Raw genomic sequence first — 22,893 nt, 5'->3', positions numbered from 1 at the left:
TCACGGTAAGAATTGATATTCCTATTAACTATAATACCGGTATCATAACTATACTACTTACTTATATGAATTTTAAATCGGATATCTCATTATTGTTATCATTTTAAAATCTTTAGCATCTAATACAGAGGTGAAATCTAGTAATCTTCTTCTAAAATAGTATTTGAATTCAATGTTTCTGATTCAAAAGAAAAAAGAAAGAATTCATTGTTTTTTTTAGGCCGAGTTGAATTCACTTGCCAAGGTTCTTGCATTACGTTTAGCCCTTCAATTAACTACCACTTTGGGACGCAGGGCGCTATGATGGGCCTCGCTGAACCACGGAAATCTCTTCAAGTGACATAGGCCAATGAGAGCTTTTATAAGTTAACATTAACATTATTTTAATTTTGATTTCTTTCCTTCTGTTCTCTCTCCCCATATTCTATCATCCTGTGCCTGCCAATATATTTTCCATTTCATAAACCCCTTGATAATGTACATAGCTATGTGCAATAGCTTCCTCAACGTGAAACCCGTTCTCTCTGCTCAATTGGCTTTAATCCCAATTTCCATGCGCACTTCTCCCTCCTTGCTAAGCCTTGTTTTTGATCGATGCATAATTTGTATTAGCCACTTGATTTGATGCTCAAGCATCTGTTCCCGCATTTGCATATTGCTTCTCTGTGCCCGCCACGCTTCTGCCATCGTTGCTGATTCGCCGACACTTCAACTGTGTAGGGATTGAGCCGTTTCCCTCTAGGGTTTTATTTCATTATCTAAGCTATCATGTATTCCTCTTATTATAGTTTTTTTTTTCCCCTTTGCTAGTTTTCAGGCTTCCGCTTGGATTCATCGAGTTTTTCTCGCCTCTGAGTTAGTTTGTAGTTTTCAAAGGTTGCTGTTACTGTTTATATCGGTTTTCGTTTCATTTATTCATTCATTTTTAAAACTTTAAGATTCATCAGCTAGTAGGTGGATGCACTGATATTGTTTGGGGGTTCTATCTGTTTGCCTTTTATGGCGAAAATAGTTAGAATTGGTTACATGGGAATTTGCAGTGCTTGCCATAACTTTTAAACCTCGGAAGAAATAAAATCCTGTCTTTGTTTGCTTGTTTTATTGCTGGAAATTTTGAGGGAAGATATTGAGGATAATCTACTCTGATCTTTTTATGTTTTTGCTTTTATTGGTTTCGTTGGTTGCAGTTATCAGAAAGTCTTTGGTGGTGGTGTCTTGTCCTGCGGTGGGAGGTTTATTAGAGAGTTTGAAGGTTGAAAGATTGAAAGCAAAGGCAAAGCTTAGGTTTGCATGGGCGAACATGAGGGGTGGGCACAGCCCTCTGGTGGTCTATTGCCAAATGGTCTGTTGCCCAATGAGGCTGCCTCGGTAATTCGAGTGCTTGACTCAGAGAGATGGTTAAAGGCTGAAGAAAGGACTGCAGAACTCATTACCTGCATTCAGCCTAACCCACCCTCTGAAGAACGTCGAAATGCAGTTGCTGACTATGTGCAGCGGCTGATCATGAAGTGCTTCCCCTGCCAGGTGGGTCTTATGTGCACAAGCAGAGACATATTCTGTATCGTTTACTCAGTTTTTTTTTTAATTATTATTGCTCACTTAAGAGCTATTGATTTGTAAGTCATGCATATTATAACTTCTGACAAGCTGACATCTTTACATCATTGAAGAACTTTTGGATTGTAATCAAGGTTTCAATTTTGAATAATGTTATCTTATGTTAACAGTATTAGCCACTATTTAGATTCTACTATTTAGCCTCTAAATTAGAATCCTAAGCCTGGAATGCCATTATGATTAAAAAATGCATGTATGACAAATTTGTGGCATGGCTTGACACTGAATTTTGGTAATGTGCCTTAACCAATTCTGAAGTTGTTTTATTTCCCTGGCTTCATTATTTTAAAACATCAAGATTTATTTGCATTATTGATTGATTGATTGTTATTGTTATAGGTGTTCACCTTTGGGTCTGTGCCCCTTAAAACTTATTTGCCTGATGGAGATATTGACTTAACGGCATTCAGTAAAAATCAAAATTTGAAGGATACATGGGCACATCAGGTTCGTGATATGCTGGAGAGTGAGGAGAAGAATGAGCATGCAGAGTTCCATGTGAAAGAGGTCCAGTACATCCAGGCTGAAGTAGGTTCCATTATAAGGCAACATCTTATCTACTGTTGATTTTAATGCTTATTCTGCTTTAAATCTTAAACTACCTAACTCAGTGATGGTGCTTGCTTTCTGAACGTGGTTTAGCATCTAGTGCCATGCTTAGCTTTAGAATCTTTTTTCTCCAAGTGAAATTTGGAGGTCTTGTGCTGCTTCACATTAATAAAGATTCTAGAAGATGAGAGCATACAATGAGTGAATGTGATTTTGTTAATTCAAGAATTAAAATATTAGGTGAAATTATGCTTAGAGTCATATATGATGGTCCAAGTCGTACTTGTGTATGTGTACCGCCAAGAGGATAACTTGGAAGTGGTCAATATATAATGATAAAGTTATGTAATGATAAAGTTATGTTTGTGGATATGGTTCTTCCAAATATTTTGAAATGGCACATCATTCATCATTTTGTACTCAAAAGTTGCAGAATGACAAATTATACCATCCTATATAATGTCTGTGCACAGGTCCTTGTGTATTTTTTTGTACATATTGAAAGAATCAATGGAAGGCCAATTCTTGGAAGTCGTATGAATGACCTTTTAAACAAACATACCTGATATTGCGTTGCATTTTATGATTAATTTATTGTTTTCAGTCTTCCAGAGTTGTAAGAATGTTGGATTTTGGGTATATTATGCATGTGAAGCTTGATATAGTAGTAACCATTAAATACAAGTGCTATGGATGTAAAATATCAGGAAAGCAAATATTGGCTGGAAAAACCATTTTTCATATCAGTAATAGAAATTAATAATTACTGAAATTATTTTATATACTTCAGCATCATTGGTCTGGAGATTTATTGCCATGTATTTCTTCTTAGCACTTATATTCTAGAATGTTGAAGGACAAGCTGTTTGTTTCTGCATTTATCATTTATAGAATGAACACTGTGCTCGGATTTTGTTTATTTTCAGGTGAAGATTATAAAATGTCTCGTTGAAAATATTGTGGTTGACATATCATTTAACCAGCTTGGGGGGTTATGTACCCTTTGTTTTCTTGAGGAGGTAATTTAGTTCATTATAGAAGCTTTGCATCACATCTTTCTCTTTGAAAATGTGACCTTGATATACTGGTTTTTTTTTTTTTAGCTTGACAAAAAATCGTTTTTTTGCTACTGTAGGTTGATAATCTGATTAACCAAAATCATTTATTCAAGCGTAGTATCATACTGATAAAAGCCTGGTGTTATTACGAGAGCCGTATACTTGGTGCCCACCATGGACTCATCTCAACTTATGCATTAGAAACTTTGGTTCTTTACATATTTCATGTTTTCAACAATTCTTTTGCTGGACCACTTGAGGTACCAAGAATGGCATATTTTACTTTAATTTAATATTTTCAGCAATCTTTACAATGTAGCATTGTTTTGGCTACTACAGGTATTGTATCGTTTTCTGGAGTTTTTCAGTAAGTTTGACTGGGATAATTTCTGCGTAAGCCTATGGGGTCCGGTACCCATTAGTTCTCTCCCAGATGTTACAAGTAGTTGCGTTTGGTTGATTGTTTCTTCATAATGATGAAAGTAGCCTTGCTTATTTTGGTCAATTTTATTGATTGAAACAGCTGAACCTCCTCGAAAAGATGGTGGAGATTTACTGCTTAGCAAGTTGTTTCTTGATGCTTGTAGCTCAGTTTATGCTGTTTTCCCTGGCGGTCAAGAAAATCAAGGGCAAACCTTTGTTTCCAAGCATTTTAATGTTATTGATCCTTTGCGTGTTAACAATAACCTTGGTCGTAGTGTCAGCAAAGGTTAGACTCAAAAATTTGGATTTAATTCATTTATGCATTTGATTTGCTATTTCTCATGTTTCCATTTGAATTGTGATGGTTTTTGTGCGGATCTGTCGAAATTGCTAGTTAGTGATTTGGCATCGTAGCTGTTAATAAGGAACTTCATTAGGCTGGAGTGCTGGATGAATTAAAGATACATGGCAGCTTTTTCTACCATCTCTGTACCATTGATTGCTTCTTTTCTGTTTTAAACTATTCTTTCAATCTCTCCCCCCTCCCCCTCCCTCCCTCCTTGTTTTTCTGTGGTCTAGTGTTTTATAAAATATGATGAAGAATTGATGATTTTCATGAATGGCCTTACATACACGTTGGTCTGTACATCAGTTTCAAGAGGGTCAATGAAGTTTCCACATGTCTCTCACTGGAGTGTATGCAGGATTTTCTTATTAAGCTGATGAATGGGACTGTTAACATTTATGGAATGTTGCTTTTTATCTTGATAGTATCAAAAAAATTTGGCACTTGCGTTTACAATTTAAATAAAACGAACTTTGAATATGTTCACTTAGTCAGAATAAAAGATATTGTGGGAAAGTTAGTCCAATTTTTGGACTAATTGAGTATCAGTTGACTCGACCGGGGAAAAAAAAACAAAGAAAGAGAGTATCAGTTGACATTATTAATACCAGGGGTTTATTTGTGCTTAGATTTTTCCTGAGCAATCATTACTCTATCCTACTTTGATTGTGGCCTTTAATATTTCCCAGGTAATTTCTACAGGATACGTAGTGCTTTTGCATTTGGGGCTAGAAGGCTTGCCAGATTACTTGATTGCCCAAAGGAGGACTTATATTCTGAGGTCAATCAGTTCTTTATGAACACTTGGGACAGACATGGAAATGGGCAGCGGCCTGATGCTCCAAGCAATGACTTATGGAGTTTGAGATTATCTAATCATGACCAATTACAGGGGTCTCAGAATCTCAGGAAAAACAGCCAAAAAATTGAAAATATCAGTGATCGTAAATACCAAGCTGAAGGGACACACGGTTCACGAAGTGGCCCATCTCATCATAGTAGCTCATTTAAGAGTAGTGATGCTTCTACTGGATCACATACACAAAGTGGAAAGGCCCATAGCAACCAAAACAATTTAAGGACCTCTGACCAGGTCAAAAGGGAAATCAGTTCTAATCAGCATGCTTATGTTGATAAAGGTCAGGGAAATGTTAAACACAATAATCCAATGATTGATATTCAAGGAAGATTTGTATTTGCAAGAACCCGCTCCAGTCCTGAGTTGACTGATTCATATGATGAAGTTTCCTCCCAAGGAAGTTCTGCAAGGGCCCAAGAAAGTGGGAAAGGGCAGAATTCCTCTGCAAGGTTGGATAATACTCATAGGAGGAATCTTGAAGCTGACATGGCATCAAGCCACGGTGTTAGAATTGATGATACATCCTCTACACGTTTATCACCCAGTCATGTCCTTGATGATGCTGCTGATATTCAGAGTGACTCAAATAGTTACCATGGTGACTCACCCTCTGGTGTAATGGGTGGAGATTTTGTGTCTCTGGCTGGAAAAGGAGCATCTCAGATGATGCTTCAGGAGGAGCAAGATCTTTTGAACATGATGGCATCTTCAACAGCTCATGGTTTTAGTGATCGTGTTCATGTTCCTGTGAATTTAGCTCCAGGTCATCTACCACTTCCATTTCCACCTACAATTCTTACATCAATGGGATATGCACAGCGAAATGTGGGTAGTATTCCCTTGATTGACGCTTCTTGGGGCACAAACATGCAGTTTCCTCAAGGTTTAGTCCCTTCTTCATTGACTCCATATTTCCCTGGCATAGGATTGACTTCAAATCCTGAAGATACAATTGAAACCAGTAATGATAGTTTTAGTGCTGTTGAAATGAATCCAGCAGCCAATAGTGGTTTCTGGCATGAGCAAGAACGGGGCCCTGTTACTGAGGTTGAAGTTGATAATGGGATTCTGGATGATAAACAACAGTCAACTTCTGGCAGTTATAACTTTGTTTCATCATCCCGAGTTAGCAGCTCTGGTAGTTCTGGTAGAAATCAACAGAAGTTCACTAAAGAAGACAAAGGATTTACAAGAGAAGAACATGTTGATAATTTTCAATATCAAGATAGCAGGGGAAATGAGGTTTGTTTCGATGATAGAATGGCAAATTCTAGGTTAATCAGTGCTCCTTTGAGTTCCAAGACTAAAACTTCCTCTGAAAGCTCTTGGGAGGGATCACCAGCAAAATTTTCAAAGTCAACAAAGGAAAAAAGAGGTAGGAAGAATATCCCCTCAGGGGTATCAACTGGTTATGGGAAGGGAAAGGATGTATCGGAAATGTCATCTAACCTGGCAGATGATGAAAACGGAGAAAGATCGTCTTTTTCAACAACTAATATGGCAGAAAGAAGTACAGGTGCCCCAGCTGTTGCTTCCATGCATGTCCCAAGGCATCAAGCACCTGGATTCGAACCATTTCAGACAAGTGAATCAGATTCACTGATACCTATAACTCCAGTGCTTTTAGGTGGAGGTTCTCGCCAAAGAGCAGTTGATAATTCTGGGGTTGTTCCATTTGCATTTTATCCTACGGGGCCACCTGTACCCTTTTTTATGCTTCCAGTGTATAATTTTCCAACTAAGTCAGGAACTTCTGACACATCAACAGGCAATTTTAATGGGGAAGAATTGGTGGATAACAGTGATTCTGGTCAGAATTTTGATTCATCTGAGGGGTATGAGCAGCCTCAAGTGTCAAGCCCTCCTAATTCTATTAGAAGAGCTACTTGTGAGTCATCAGAGCAAAAGTCTCACATTCTTGACAGTGACTTTGCGAGCCATTGGCAAAATTTGCAATATGGGCGGTTTTGTCAAAACTCACGCCATCCACCTTCAATGATCTATCCTTCACCTGCACCTCCTGTTTATTTGCAGGGTCGTTTTCCTTGGGATGGTCCTGGAAGACCCCATTCAACTAACGTGAATCTTGTTGCTCAGTTTATGAACTATGGGCCACGATTAGTACCTGTTGCTCCTCTCCAGTCGGCTTTGAACAGACCTGCCAATGTTTACCAACGTTTTGCAGATGGGATGCCACGTTATCGAAGTGGCACTGGAACCTACCTGCCAAATCCTGTAAGATGTCTCCAAGAAACTTTCTGATTTGTTCTGTGCTTTTTTTACCCACACACATCTGAATATAATTGGAGAAGCCCAGGAATGCTTGCAACTGTAATGACTAATAGTCTTCGTATCAGGAAAATAGAAGCTATCGTTTTACATAAATATTATGTTAGTGAAAATTTTTAATTTTTATTTTTTTAATGAGCCCAGTATACAGCTAATCCTATGTGTTTATTTTTCACGACTTACATATTAGATATATGCTACAGTCTGCTCATTTTGGCATTTATATTATTATGCCTTTTGTTCATTTACTTCAGAAAGTTTCTGCTCGAGATCGACAATCCACAACCCGAAGAGGAAATTACAACTATGAAAGGAGTGAGCACCATGGTGATAGGGAAGGAAACTGGAATATGAGCTCAAAGCTGCGAGCAACTGGACGTGGTCATAATCGCTACCAAACTGAGAGGCCAAACTCAAAGCCAGAGAGGTTGGCAACAAGTGAGAGCCGAGCTGAAAGGCCATGGCGGTCACATAGACATGACTCCTCCATGTCTTACCACACACAGAATGGTCCAGTACGCTCAAATTCCTCACAGAACAGTTCTTCCAATGTGGCATATGGGATGTATTCTCTGCCTGGCATGAACCCCAGTGGGGTCTCATCAAATGGACCAACAATGCCGTCTGTTGTAATGCTGTACCCCTATGATCATAATACTGGCTACAGTTCACCAGCGGAGCATGTGGAGTTTGGATCTTTTGGACCAATGGGTTTCTCAGGTGTTCATGAACTATCACTAAATGATGGAAGCCGATCTGGTGGAGCATTTGAGGAGCAAAGGTTTCATGGAGGTTCTGCTCAACGATCTTCACCAGATCAACCCTCTTCACCCCGCGTCCCAAGGTAGCTTTCCCCATTTGTTCACCCCTTTTACTGGATAAGACCAAAGAGAATAATCAATTAAGTGTAAGACACATGCAACAATGAGATGTTCGCATGACTGGCAAAACTCATGTCCAGTTTTTAGGTGTTTTCATGAGTATTTTTATTTTGATGAATATATGGCACAGTGGAACCAACATGTAATGTTTATCAAAGAACCTAATGGCAAACACCTATGTGTCTGACTACTGAAAACTTGCTGGATAGGATCCACGTAATTGTTTAGAACTCTTTTTCTACTTGTAGAGGTGTTATCAGGAGAAATGTCTATACTGATGAATTTACCTGGTGATGATATATATTGGTTTATTTTAAAATTTGTAGTTTTAATCATTATTCGCATGTCAGTTATATTTCTTTATGATGTATTAACGCTGTATTTCTTTACAGGTGACATTGATTATTTTGCCAGACCGGTGGCCGAGAAGTGATTTCAGGTTGAAAGAGGAGGATATTCTTCCTACTTATTGGGAGCTGGGAGACAAGTTGAGTGGAGAACCCTATCCTCAATCAGGCGTCATTCGTGTTCCCAGCCCACTCTTGACTGAGAAGATTTATTTGTTCGAGTTATAGTTGATCTGTCATGTGAAAGTTGCCTGTTTCGTGGCCCAGATGTTGCTTGTACATTTACCAAGCTATTAACCAACTTCGTTTATATTTGTTCTTCTAACACCTTGTTCAAAGGACGAAGCCACGGTGGCAAAAGTGGGATGCCTAACTTGGTGGTTAGTTTGTCATTGAAGGTTGATACAGTTGTAACAGTATCAGATTAGAAAACCGGCCTTTAGGTTCAGAATTTAGATATCTTTTCTTACCCAGTCACAGGTTTTCCCCAGCTACTCTCCTTGACAGTGGAGTAGGATATTTGTTTTAGAGGATGCAGTAGCTCTTCGTCGAATTTTATAGCACTGTTTACAATGTAGCAGTAACAATATCAGAAGATAATAATACGCCATTTAAACCTACGTTGCTCCATTCTCAACTGCTTTTTAGTGTCCCTTGGCTTTGCCAGGTTTGTCCTATTGAGCTATTCCTTTCTTATCTGTTTGGTTCATTAACCATATCATTCCTAGACTGCTCCTCTCAAGTAAAGTTTTAATGATCAATAGAGATTATATATTTTCTTCTTAGCTGTCCTAACTCAGTTGATTGTCTAGTTATCTGGGGGCCTGGTTGGTTTTTGTTTTCAAACTGTTTTATGTTTCTAAAAATAAAAAATTAAAAAACTCATTTCATTAAGTATTTTGGATTTAATTTTTTTAAAACTTTTTTATTTTTTGTTTTTAAAAACAAAAATATTAAAATATCTTGATGGTGTGTTTGGATTAATAAATATTTGGATTTGAATTTAAATTAAGTCCCTCATTTGAATACACAAATTTGTAAATTTGGATTTGAACTCTTTTGTAATTTCAAATATTCCTTCATTAAAAAATGTAAGACATTTTTTGAGGAGTTGAATGTTCAAAAATGCATGACATTTTTAGTCTTTTAAGGTGTAGTCATTATCTTTTTTTCTTCTTCAAAAATGCCTTTATTGATAATGATTTCATATTTATTGTAGGGTATTTAATAGGAGTAAATATGAAAAGATAAGGTTAGTTGAAAAGTAGGCAACTACTTTATTGAAAGTGAGATTCGATTAAAAATGCCTTACATGTTTGAACAGATGGAGTACTATTTATACCTTAGTTATTTGAAATTTTAATTATTTCAAACATTTTGTTTTTTTTTGTTTTCACTATTAATAATTCTATGATTTTCGTATTTTTTTCATTTATTGATTAAAAATTGAGAATAAATTTTCATTTTTTATTTTTTAACTTTCATCTTTCTTCCTCATTTAAAATTTTTTAAACTATTCAAACAAATGATTTTAAATATATGAATCTAAATGTAAGATTTGAAATGCAAGATTTTAAATTTAAAATTTAAATTCAAATCCATCAATCCAAATGCTACATGAAGTTATTTTCATTTTATTTTTTTTAAAATATTTTACATTTAATTATTAAAAAAATATAGTTAATTTAATCAATTTCTATTGTTAACAATCACCAATAATCACTCATAATCATTACTCTCAGGTTATTTTTTAATTTTAAAATTATTTTTAAATTAATATAACCAAATAGATTTTTGTTTTGTTTTGTTTTGAAAAATAATTCTAAAAACTTTATTGTTTTTAAAAACAAAAAAATGTAACAAAAACCAAGTAAACCTTAAAACTCCATTTCCTCCTGTTCGTGTCAGACTTAGAAAGGCCATTTTTTTGGCGCGGCTTCTCCAATCTATTTCTGTTGTAGATATGATTTATGAATCCTAAAACTCCGTGCTAATTATGGGATGTGATTCCTTTTTTTTTTTTTTTTCTATTGCAAAATGTTTTCTTGAGTATATATGCTAAGTGGAATTGATTACTGGTGGTGTTCTAGATATTTCTTTTTGGGTATGGAAAACTACAATTTTCTAACGTCAAACACGTAACTAATCCCATAATTAGTATGATAACTTGAAAGGTCTGGGGTCTATTTTACAAATTTAGGGACTTCAAGGTCATGAGGAATCAAGAATGACATAAATACTTGGAAAAACATTAGTTTTTATCCCTACATTTTATTGGGGCTTTGGTTATATTTTTTCAATGTTTTCGATTTTTATATTTTTCTCCGTTTGCAACTCTTACATGTTTAGAAAGACATTAATATAGCACAAACAATATTAATAATATTGAGATGCTAATTAATATCATTAATTTTGTTCTTATGTGTCAAACTAATGTTGATATGGACTTTTTTATGCCTTAAAAAACAAGGGTCCTAGTCTTTTTAAAATTTGTGCATTTTGTTGATTGTTTAAGAGTTTAGGCTAACCTTTTTATTTCATATGATGTAGGCTTTTTTATATTTTTTTTCTTATTAAAAAATCTATGTCAATATTAGTTTGACAAAGTAAGCACAAAATTAACAACGTTAATTGATATATTAACATTATTAATATCATTTGTTTCACGTCAACGTTCCTCTAAAAATAGAGACCAACATTGTACATAGAAAAAAGTGTAGGGACTTGTAATTAAAAAAAATATGGAGATTTATATTAAAATTTGAGTAAAGTATAAAGACTAAAAATATTATTTTTTTTTCCAAATATCTCATCTCTTTGCCATGAACAAAATGCCAGAAGCAATTCGATTTCTCAAGTAGAAAGAATGTAAATTTATACAAGGGAGAATGATATTAAACTCTCACACAAGGAAATTAATTACTGTAAAGTTCATTGATAACTGAACTAAATTGCATTGACAACACATATTAATGCAATTTAGTTTAATTGTCAATGAACCTTACAGTAATTAATTTTTTTGTATGAGATCTAACTGTAATTCTCCCCTTATACAAATCTTATTGCCCGTTATTTGACGTAAAAGGAAAAGGAGAATGAGGTAAATTAAGGGCATGTTTGTTTTTTGTTTTTAAAAATTATTTTTTATTTTTAAAAGTATAAAAAATTTAAAAACTTATTTGAATAAGTGTTTTTCATTTAATTGTTTTTAAAATTATTTTTATTTTTTTAAATAAAAAAATAGAAACAACTACAAGTTATTTTTTTTATTTTTCTTATTTTTTAAAATACACTACATTTAATTATTAAAAATTATAATATTTTAATCAATTTTTATTATTAATCACCATCATTAACTATCTATAACTGTAAATATTAGTCCATTTTTTTAATTCTAAAATTATTTTTTAATTGACATAACTAAACAAATTTTCATTGTATTTTGTTTTAAAAAATAATTTTAAAAATTGTATTACAAAACGGTTTTTGAAAACAAAAATAAGAATAGAAATCAAACAAGCTCTAAATTTTTGTTTTTGTGAATCTGACAAAAATAAAATGTACCTTCCTTTCTCATAAATAATAACAAGAGATTGCATTTACTTATTAACTACAAATTATTATTCTCTGCAGCAAAACTTCAAGAATGATAACAATGCACTATGAAAGCTTAGTGAAAGACATAAATATGAAAGATCACATTCATAAAAATAAAATACGAACATAGATGAACAAGAATTCCCCTTGCGAGGATAGATTACTTAGTCCATTATATTGGGACGAAGTATTTTAAGTATTCGATCTCTTAAGTTCTCACCAGTCTTCTCTAGGAAAGAATGGTTTTATCCCTAAGACAACTTCTTAGTCCTTGCCCTCTTTACACAACTTAAACCAAAAACGAAAAACTCTCCATCCTAAAACTTACCAATCTTTCATGTTTGTTTCTTCTATAGCATGCCTCCGAGTTAGTACCACCATGCTTTTAAACCTTTATTGCTTTCGTTTTCTCAGTATGCAGAAAACAAATGCAAATTAGCCTATTTTTGTCTGCATAACTGCCTCTGAAGCTCGTCTCATTAGCTCTATATCAAGCTTTTCCCCCACTTAGCAAGACGTATTAAGAAAGACAGAACATCATCTGGATCACGCAGAGAATAGGAAGCTTTGGTCTCCTTTGCTTTTGACGAAACAATGATTGGAAAACCTTGTCCAATGTGTCTAACAATCTGCAGTTATCCACATGTTAAATACCCCTATCTCAACTTGCAACTTAGGTTTACTTGCTACGTGTATGTTTCTTTAAGGTAGAAACCTTTATTCTTATCCTTGGAGATGCTGTTATTATCAATTTATTAGCATTGTTGATGCTTCCTAAAATTACTACACATGCTCTCTTAAAGTTATAAGAGAGAATGATAGTTAAGTCTCAAGGAGAGCAACTAATTTAAGTCCTAACCAATTTCAAAGTATTAGCAAAGCCTCTTAGTCTTTCAATTGTAATAAGTTTGACAACTCTAGATATTTATAAATTTAGCTTTTGATTTTATAACTTTGTTATAATGTATTCATAATTTGTTTTCTAAATTTTAATAAAGTTGAAGAATAAATAATAGACAATGAAAAAATGAATGATCTAAACTATTTTATTTATAAATAAGCAAAGAATAAATAATAGACTTAATATTTTTCAATATTAAAAATGAACATTTTTATTCTCTATTAAAATTTAGAAAATAAGTTGTGATGTATTCATAATGAAGTTATAAAATTGGGAGCTTAGCTTGTAAATTCTTGTAAATGTGCTTGTTAAAATTTGTGTTCCTTATTAAAATTAGGAAAACAAGTTACAAATTTATTACAATAATATTGCAAAATGGGGGGTCAGACATGCAAATTCTTCACACTATTAGATTTAATACTTATCAATATTAAAGATGAACATTCGTATTTCCTATTAAAATTTGAAAAATAAGTTACAAATTCATTGCAAGTAAGTTGCAAAATTGAGAGTCAAATTTACAAATTCCTATTAGACTTATTATCACTAAAGAACCAAGAGACTTTGTTGATACTCTAAAGTTGGTTGGAACTTAACTTAAATTAATTGATCTCCTATAATTTAGTATTCTAGATGGTACAAAGATATTTTCAATAAGAGAAGGTCACAAATTTAAAACATCCCTATAATATTCAAAAGATCATTAAAGCATACCTTAAAGGCGTCCTCATCAGTTGTATCATCCCCTATGTACAGTGGTATGACCTTGTCAAAGCTGTCAAAGCCAAGAGTGCCAAGCAAATACTGCACAGCACAACCTTTATCCCAACTTATATTTGGGCGTATCTCTATAACCTGAGTAAGAGTTTGAAAATTTTAGTTTGAAGTCCAAGAAAAACCATAGAACGCTTTATCATATATAAACGATTAATCCAATAGTTTTTGTCTGTATGTTCTTAAGAATCTCTTTGTAAGCATATAGTGACTGGTTGAAGTTACCTTTCTTCCTACTGATATGTGAAAATTGGGGTAAGCTTCCATGATAGATTCCACCATCTTTCTGAGAATTTCAATTTCCTATGATTTGAAAGCAACAATATCACCATCTGAACATGAATTATGCTCCTCATATTCTGCATCAGGTTTTTTAATCTGTTTTTTAAATCTGGTACTCTGAATATTGTCGTTACCTTTTCATTTTTCACAAGCCTGTAGTGTACGGTGATGCAGAACATATTATCTTCTATCTTGGACCCATTTACCGTTAGAACATTTTCTTTCAGAACCTGAATTATCTGCCACAAATTCGTACTACGTTGGGAAAGTTTGTTAAACTTAACAAGATGAATGCAATTTGTTCTTGTTATTTAAAACAAAAAAAGAAAAAAGAAAGAAAGAAAGTTACCTCCTTGATGGTTGGCAGGAATTCTCCTGCAGGATGAAAGTGAACTACTTGATTACCCTACAAATGGAAAACCTTATAAATCATATGAAACAGAAAAAGCATCCTTTGAAGAGCCTACCAGGTAAAAAGTAAACTTTAAGGAACCTTTTCATCAACAGCCCTAGTCTGATGTTTCTGGTCTTCAGCTTTTGAGGAGCCTTTTGGAGTTGATATATCCATCCCATGACTTCCAGCATAGTAGATATTTCTTAACCTCACAAATTCACGTACCTACATGTCAAAGTTAATGTCTTGAATTGTAAATAAGAAATAGAAAACTAGAATAAAATAATGCATGCTTCAAAATGAGATGCCTGAGTAGTGGATAACCAATTCTTAGCCACACCTTTTTCCGACTCCTTCCACTGACAATTGCAGTAGGAAAGCAACAAGCAACTTCATTTACTGCTGTGCGCATCTGCAAAATCATGTATGTTGCAAATTTGGGAGTGAAAACGATATTCATCAAGGATCACTTGAACTTTTAAAAGCACCAACTCTAATAATGACTTGTAATGTTCCTGATGCTATGGTGTTGTTTGCTAATAGGGAAAGCACTTACAGCATCAGTCATATTAGCACGATCAGGGTCATCAACAATGGGAGATAGAGTTCCATCATAGTCCAGAAACACAACAATCTCTTTGTCTTTGGCGATGCTCATCATTTCCTCAAACTTGTCCAGTGCAGAGGGATGCTTTTCCTGTCAGCATCAGATCATTGGGTTACTTCACAAGTAACTCAGAAAAACCATGGAGAGAGGCCAATACTAGGCCATTTTAGCAACGAGCAAGCAAAAGGGTACTTAAATTCAAACGCATCACTCCAAAGTATGCTTGGGTTTAGATATTCTCATAGTTAAAAATGTGCACAACTTAGTTCCTAACCAATGGAGAATTACAGGAAAAAAGGGAGAAGAAGAAGAAGCCTAGCTGCGAAAATGATGCTTAATGACCCTGGCTTGTAGTGTTCTCGAGACTTCAAAACTTCTACAATTGCAGTCGTTTCTCTCTAAAGTGACAAAAATAACTCAATCTAGGATATAAAACTTTAACAAATTGCATTATTCATAAGTTGTGAATAATGACTGCAACATAGTACATGGAATTACAATTAGTTACTATTAGTGCTTCCTAAAGTTATTATTCTTTTTTTCTAAGGTTATAATTTGAGTGTTTTACAATGTCAAAAGAACGCTTTCATCTAGAGGTAATAAAGGATTTAAAAAATTTCTGTAGTATTGAGATCAGAAAATCAAGTATATTTTTAAGGGCTCTAACTGTCAATGTTATAAATTATAGAGCCTTAATTAATATTTTCTGAAATAACTAAAAATGCAATTTAATTCATATTTCATATCATGTGAAGAAATTCCTTTAAAAAGGAAACTGTGATAAAAAAGAATACTGAAGCGAGATATTAAGAGATAGAATGATTTAAAAAAAAAAAATGTGAACATGATTAATTGGATGAGAGAGTAAGCTTTAAAGCTTACAAGCCATGAAGCGTAGGAACATAAAATTGCTTCTTTGTTCTCTTGCAACTCAGATACCAAGATTGACTGGAGGTTCGAGTATGCTGATGATTGAATTTCGAATCCCATTGTAGAGTTCAGAATAGAATCTTGCAGAGAGACCTGTACATGAATTCAGTCTTAATTAGCTTTTCAAATCCAAGCAATGCCTTTGCCATATTACAATTCCATGTTTGTTCAGAAAGACAAGTCATAGAGATCCTAGTTTATTTTTATTTAGTTGTACTCTTCCAAGTTTATTATTGTTATAATTTAATTCTTACATGATAATCTATCATGACTTTATGATTATTCTACTATCAATAAAAAAACAGTTATATACCTTCACATTGTTTGATAGTGAGAAATTCTTCTCATGATGACCAGCTAAGGTCAGTTACTCATGTGATTATTAATTTTCCTATTTGTCGAATTCTCTCATCTCAATTTTTTTTCCTTGAAATTAAGCATTAATCATAAAATGTAAAATTTAGAATCAGTAATATTATCCACAAAACTCATTTTTTTAGATTCTTTATAACTTTGGGGATACCCGCCTAATTTTAAATCTTAATATAAAATTTTGATATATATTTGATAATTATTAAAATCAACAATTGCAAGAGACGTACAAATTAAAAAAAATAAGAAATAAATATATTTTTTTGGGGTGAGCAAAACGTTAAACATATTTTAATAATAACTTATTTGACTATATATATAGATATAAATATAAAATGAAAAAGAAAATCAATACAAACAAGAAAAAGAAAAGTAGGATAGAACTAAAATAATAAGTAATAAAAAAATTAAATATAAATGGAGATCCTAGAAAGTGGTGGTTGACATATAAAGTCGTGAAAGAGACATTATTATGCAGGCAAGGACAATGAATTCCACTAAAGAGAATTAAAGTAAAAGCTTATGATCTTTCTCAATTGAAAGATCAATTACCATGAAACCATTCCCTATTTTAATATGTTATCTCTATGCAGGCGTGTTTTGAAAAAGTGTGTGTGTGAATCAATTTATGTTTATATAAATTATTAAACCCATTCCCTTTAAAATAAGCCAATAGAGCATGAAATTCGAGATATTATCAAGCAAACAACATATTTAAATTTTCTAATTTTTTTAGACACACACACGATACATGAATATATCGTATTAATAAAATGTTTGGATATCTAATAATCAAGTGCATGTTACAATATTTTAGAAAGTTCAGTGCATAAACATCAATTAATCGCTGATAAAGAAACGTGTTGTGCTGAACTTATAAATTAGGCAACAGAATATATTCTACATATATCAAAATAATAGAAGTGTTCAAATATACTATAAATAAATGTTGAGACTTTGAGACAGATAATACGTATACGTACGTAACGTACCTAACATTTTTTTTTCTCTATAAAAATCAATACAAGTTATTTTTTTAGGCTATGAATCTACGATTGCAACTCTACTTTATATCTCATATTTTAAAATATCTATGGCATACATATTAATTATTATTGGCCCTGCATGCACATGTTGTACTGTCAGAAACTATAAAAAGTAAAAGCTGAAGAAAAAGAATATTGATCAGCATAAGAGGAAGTACCTAATTAACCAACACTAATTGTGATCAAATTAAAGCCACGCCAAGATATCCTGCGAGGAAATGCAAATCTTGACAACCAGAAAAGAAGAAGAAGAAGAAGAAAATCAAAAAGGGAAAGAAAATATCACACTAGCTTGTCATATCTATATATATATACACACACACATATATATAGATATCAAAGTTCATAATTAACGTTCACCGTATGAGCCGAGCATAAATAATCCATCAAGCTTTTGATAGTAATTAAAAGTGAAGTCACAAACTAAGAAACAACGAAGAAGACATATACGTAGCAAGCAATGATGACATACAGAAACAGGGACAGGGCAAGGGTGATGTTTTAGAATTAACTAACTAGCACTGATCTGATGATATATACTTTCATTATTGCAAAGAAATAAGAGGAATTGAAAACGAACGAGGACAAGGATGATACAAACATGAAGGAATTGATCAATAGCTAGAGAAGGAGACTTACAGTGGGAACCCCGGGAAGTCATGAGTTTGGGCTATCGCGAAACTCGCAGGCTTTAAAACAAAGAGGCGAAGAAGAAGCAGAAGGCATGCATATATATATATATATATATGGATGAAAAATGACAATAAAAAATAACACACATGCAAACATACATATACACATGGCGATCTGTCATTTGTTGTCTGCATTCACTTGCAGAACTTGATTTTTCAGCTTCGTTTCCCTTGCTTTTTTTTTTTTAAGTTAATTGATGCAGCTCTAGGTCCCTCTAATTTCATTTTAAGATCTTATTTTGTCCATTTAATTTCAAAGTAAGCATCCAAAGTTTTTCCTTTTTGGTACGTTTTTCCATTCTAATCAAAGTTAACGCCATAGGTTTCGTTGACTATGAATTCGCTCTCCATAATATATTTCTACGAGATAAATCCGGAACTTTAATCATTGCCATTTATTTGAAATGGGAATTAAAAATCAAATCAAAACTTTTAACTAAAAATACCAAAACATATATTTATATATATGCATTTTGACCATATAAAATTTTTACGAAACTGCACTATTCATAAATACTTATATATATATATATATATATATTTCCCAGACTTAATCTAGTCATTTCAATAATAGAATTGCCTAATTGTTTCCAGGAAGAAGTACTTGAAAAGGAAGGAAATCAATGATTGGATATCGCAAGAACATTTTGAGAATAATTTAAGTTTGATTTTGCATGCTTAAAGCACAAATCAAAGCATTGATGCTTGCAAATATTTGTCAAAAATAATTATGGATAGGTACATTGATATGGATATATACATTGATATATATATATATATATGATCAACAAGCATTGATTCTAATCAAAAGGATTATAATCACTTAATTAAAGGTGAGGCTTCAATTTCAAGTTCTTATAAATATAAAAAACGCCTTTAAAAAAGCTATACACTGACAATGCTTGAACATGAATATCAGTTAAATATTATATCAAAAGATATATATATATATATATATATTAATGGTACAAGATTTTCTCACATCTCAAAGAAGATGGTGTGTGTGTGTGTGTGTGAATACACATATGACTTTCAGCTTCAATTGGGTAGTCGTTCATCTTTTTAAATAATTAAAACTTTTTAAATTAAATATCATTTTTTTAAATTTCTTTTAAAGAAAAATTTTATCCCTAACCTAAGCCTTCCTCAAAAAAGGAGATGCACTCACTCATAAATGCACACAACACATGTCATCACTTCCTATATATGTAATCCTTTGATTTAATCACAATCATCTGTGGCATCAATTGGTAAGAAGCTAAGGAGAGCTTCTAAGAAAGCACTTTTTTTTTTTTTCAACTTTAGTGCAATTGAACTTGTTAGAAATTATACGTATATATAGTTCCTATATATTTCTAGTAAAGCATAGCTAATGTTTACATATATAGGGACAAAGAGGCAAAAATATCTAGTAACTTTTTCTCCAAACACACTTAATATCCTTAAATAAAGAAATGTACAAGAGTTTTCATGAAGTTATTTTAATGAGTGCAAAAGTAACTAAACCATTAAATAGTTCAGACGTTTGTTATCTCCTTTTGTTTTGTTTTGCTTACCCTCCATGCTCTGATTTCTCAAATTCACTCTGCTCGCAGAGCCACTTATTGAGAGAGATGCATATCCATCCTAGCTTCGTAGCTCCTAGATCTCTTTCACCAACTCTAGTGATGGCTCAACCTAGATCTCCTAGATTCACCTTCTTCGGCAATGGCTCAACCCATATGTCTTGGATTTACCTATTCCAGGGATGGCTCAGCTTCTTGTGAAGAAGCACAGTGACCGGGATGTGATGAAGGTGATTCCTCCTTCGTCTTATCTCTTACTTTGCATTTTTGATTGATAAACAGCATCTTCCTACTCTTCCTTCATCCTGTACTTCTCTTTTTCCCTTACGACAATCGAAAGGGCTGATGGGTGTCCGCCAAAGCTTCATCCTCTATGGATTTTTTTTATTTTCAATTTTGATTTTTTTACTTGTTTTGAAGTGTGGATCTACATTTTTTATTATTGCGAATGTTAATTGTGACCGTGGATCTGAAAATTTTCTATTATAGTTTGGTCACTGTTTCTTGTCTTTTCTTGTGTTGTTCAATCCGGTGAAAAGGAAGCACTACTACAAAATATATATATATATATATATATAAATATAAAATAGTTGTTTTAGCTAATATTTAACGGTTATAAATTTTTGAGTAACCTGACGCTAAATGTTCTTGGTGCCTTTATTCAAACATTTTTTTTTGACAAAAAATGGTTGAATATTTAATTTGTTTAAAAAACCATTGAATATTTAATTTGTTTCAAAGATTTTGGTTAGCATCTCTGAGAGGCAATATTTAACCATTGTAGTCTCAGAATTGTTGAATATTATGAGAAATTTCAACAGTTATGGTCTCAAAATTGTTGAATAGTTTGCAATATAAAATGGTTGTGTGACATAACTGCTCACTATAAAAAATATTCAATGATTTTCCTTCGTAACTATTGAATATTATAATCAAATTTTTAAAAATAAGGGATTGCCTATCTAGCAACCCTATGCATTGTAAATTACATAACTATAAGCACTTAGAAACAAATTCCAACTAACAATAATAATATATTATCACGCTCAAAAAATAGAGGGTGACTAGCACGTAAGGTGAATCACATCACACATCTCTTAAGTTTCAAATAGAAAAATTATTCTATTTCTAAAACATAATTAAATTTATATTGAAATTATGACATCCTTAATAATATTCATTATAACTAAAGCTTCAGTATTTTATAAAAATTTGATAAAACTTTTCCTATAAATAGGATTTCTTGAAATCTCTACAACAAAAAATATTATAATATGCATTCAATAGTTCAGAACTACACTCCCTAGCAACAAATAGTCTAACATAAAAAAAATAAAATCAAGATCCTATCTATAGTTAACGTGGAGTACCTCAAACATAATCTTAAAATAAAACACATCATTGAATATTTACATCAAAAGAAAAGACATTTTCAAATATAAATATTCACCCAATATAGTTGTATGCCCTTCAATGATCAGCAAGAGGTCCAACATCAATTAATGAATCTGAGATCAAAATATTTTTAATTGAATAATATCCTCAAAAATAAAATTTAAAATAATAAAAATAATAAAATCAAACAATTATGTAAAATAATTAAAAAATGATAATTCAATATAATAAACTTAATAAACCTATAAACCTTAATCATAATCATAAATTGAGAGTGAACTAAAATTGCTTTATTCTATCATACTTGAAGAAAATAAATTATCCATATGTAAATCAAAGTAGCATACTTACTAACTGAAAGCAATGACATTTCAAATACCTAAGTTAGTTAAAAATATAGAATTTAGAGAATTTAACAGAATAGGTAATAAATGTGAACACATAGTTCATGAAGGTAAAATAACCAGACGCGACTTATGCCACGAAGATAAATGTAAACACACAGTCCATGAGTGTAACTAACCAGATGTTTTCAAAGATACTAGACATACAGTCTACGAAGATAACTAACCAGACGTGATCAAAGCCATGAAACAAACACAGGTGTAAGATTAATGAATAACAGACGTGAAAACATAGCTTATGAAGATTCAATTAGCTAGTCATTGATCAAAGCATGCCAAGGACTAATAGAATTGCTGTTAACAATAATGTTCTGCTTAAAGTCCTCTCTCAACATCAATTTTCGAACATGCGAGAAAAATAATCATTTTTGAAATATAATTTTCATTCTCAATACCAAACTTGTATGAGTCATCTTAAGTTCTAATTCGATACTTGTCAAAATAAAATTTTATAAATAATGTCCATTCTTGCATTTGTTGAGTGGCCAAAAATTTCCAAAATTAAATAAATAAGAATGCCTTCATCAACCTTAAAAATATATCTCTTAAGAAAAATACTAATACAAATCATAATTTAGTTATCCCTTAACATTATTCTATAATTTCTTAAAAAAATAATTTAATTAACAAGGTAACTGATATTTATCATAGTTGTTAATAGAAATAATATACATAAAAAATGTAATAGTTACAATGAAAAAACTTTTATTAATAAATCAACTGGAGTGCTATTCATTTACCTATTAAATTCCAAAATGCAATAATTTGCTCCCTCAATTCTCAACAAAGTACTCATCCTCCACACACCCTATATTCAGAAAAGCTAGAAGCAAAGAAGGAAGCGAAACTATGGCCGAATAGGGGAGAAAGTTTTAACAATGGCACACAAACAAGAAGCAGAAAAGAAGAGGTTGATGGTGTTACACAAGGTAGACGAAGGAGACCCGATGCACTCCTCAACATGACATGAATGGTGAGCTTGAAGCAAGGGAAGAATGGGGGGATTTTCAGTCGATGTTTAGCAGCAGCAAACGAACTCTAACACCTACCAGCGGTAGATGAATAGACGAACGGTAGATACTCACGCCGGTGATGATTGAATATAGAAAGGGAGGAGAGCGGAGGACAAGAATTAAGGACGAAGAGTTTCAATGCTTTTGGTCTCTAGCTAGTTGCTCTTATCATAAATTTTAATTTATCTTAAATTGCAGGGCTATTACACACATATACATGAATATACAATAAATTCAAAATTTAATGACAATAAAATGCTTTTCCAAGCAAAATCATTAAAGTAAATATTTTTTTTAGAAAGCAAGAAGTGTTTGAAAGATGTATACAAAAATGATAATACTAGAATAAAAAATATGGTTGATGAGGGAAAAACTTTTATGTCATCAAGGAAATACGTTTGATACATTCAACTTTACTCTTTTTCTTGGCTTGGTAGATGATTAAAAAGCTTTTATTTTTCTTGTCCTGCTACTTTACTCTTTAACTTGAGCTTTCTTCTCCTCTTTCAATTCCAAAGCTATTCTTTCCCTTTCCAATTCAATCTAGCCAAA

The 22,893-nt window shown here is 32.6% G+C and overlaps 2 protein-coding genes across 3 annotated transcripts; one reads left to right on the top strand and one right to left on the bottom strand.

Annotated features, from left to right (window-relative positions):
- Nucleotides 1–377: 377 nt before the first annotated feature.
- On the top strand, nucleotides 378–8,989 carry LOC129288161 (uncharacterized). 2 transcript variants are annotated; one of them, XM_054924584.1, is made up of 11 exons: nucleotides 378–716; nucleotides 811–876; nucleotides 1,188–1,524; nucleotides 1,957–2,145; nucleotides 3,093–3,185; nucleotides 3,302–3,484; nucleotides 3,564–3,666; nucleotides 3,748–3,933; nucleotides 4,683–7,087; nucleotides 7,396–7,985; nucleotides 8,415–8,989. In XM_054924584.1, the coding sequence occupies exons 3-11, from the start codon at nucleotides 1,291–1,293 to the stop codon at nucleotides 8,416–8,418; spliced, it is 3,987 nt and encodes a 1,328-aa protein (XP_054780559.1). In that variant the 5' UTR covers nucleotides 378–716; nucleotides 811–876; nucleotides 1,188–1,290; the 3' UTR covers nucleotides 8,419–8,989. The 2 variants fall into 2 exon arrangements, with proteins under 2 accessions (XP_054780559.1, XP_054780560.1); XM_054924585.1 differs by lacking the exon at nucleotides 811–876 and having other exon boundaries at nucleotides 378–714.
- A 3,129-nt stretch (nucleotides 8,990–12,118) lies between these two features.
- Nucleotides 12,119–17,948, bottom strand: LOC129287759 (probable trehalose-phosphate phosphatase 3). Its single transcript, XM_054923990.1, has 11 exons — nucleotides 17,912–17,948; nucleotides 17,431–17,480; nucleotides 15,807–15,947; nucleotides 14,874–15,014; nucleotides 14,658–14,729; nucleotides 14,417–14,542; nucleotides 14,273–14,329; nucleotides 14,058–14,162; nucleotides 13,867–13,944; nucleotides 13,582–13,722; nucleotides 12,119–12,595 (listed from the first exon to the last, which is right to left on the bottom strand). The coding sequence occupies exons 3-11, from the start codon at nucleotides 15,912–15,914 to the stop codon at nucleotides 12,452–12,454; spliced, it is 972 nt and encodes a 323-aa protein (XP_054779965.1). The 5' UTR covers nucleotides 15,915–15,947; nucleotides 17,431–17,480; nucleotides 17,912–17,948; the 3' UTR covers nucleotides 12,119–12,451.
- Nucleotides 17,949–22,893: the final 4,945 nt, after the last annotated feature.

This window comes from Prosopis cineraria, unplaced genomic scaffold (genome assembly GCF_029017545.1).
Source record: "Prosopis cineraria cultivar Desert tree isolate PC_DT_omini unplaced genomic scaffold, ASM2901754v1 PC12, whole genome shotgun sequence".
NCBI classification, from domain to species: domain Eukaryota; kingdom Viridiplantae; phylum Streptophyta; class Magnoliopsida; order Fabales; family Fabaceae; genus Prosopis; species Prosopis cineraria.
This window is presented reverse-complemented; position numbering and strand designations above follow the sequence as displayed.

Bases quoted from the DNA above. Each gene is read 5' to 3' on its own strand.
- LOC129287759 (XM_054923990.1), bottom strand. From the start codon at position 15,914: ATGGGATTCGAAATTCAATCATCAGCATACTCGAACCTCCAGTCAATC. The intron at 15,015-15,806 runs GTAAGCTTTAAA...TGATGCTGACAG, and splicing joins GTTCCTACGCTTCATGGCTT to GAAAAGCATCCCTCTGCACT. The intron at 14,543-14,657 runs GTGTGGCTAAGA...TTTGACATGTAG, and splicing joins GTGGAAGGAGTCGGAAAAAG to GTACGTGAATTTGTGAGGTT.
- LOC129288161 (XM_054924585.1), top strand. From the start codon at position 1,291: ATGGGCGAACATGAGGGGTGGGCACAGCCCTCTGGTGGTCTATTGCCA. The intron at 1,525-1,956 runs GTGGGTCTTATG...TTATTGTTATAG, and splicing joins TGAAGTGCTTCCCCTGCCAG to GTGTTCACCTTTGGGTCTGT. The intron at 2,146-3,092 runs GTAGGTTCCATT...GTTTATTTTCAG, and splicing joins TCCAGTACATCCAGGCTGAA to GTGAAGATTATAAAATGTCT.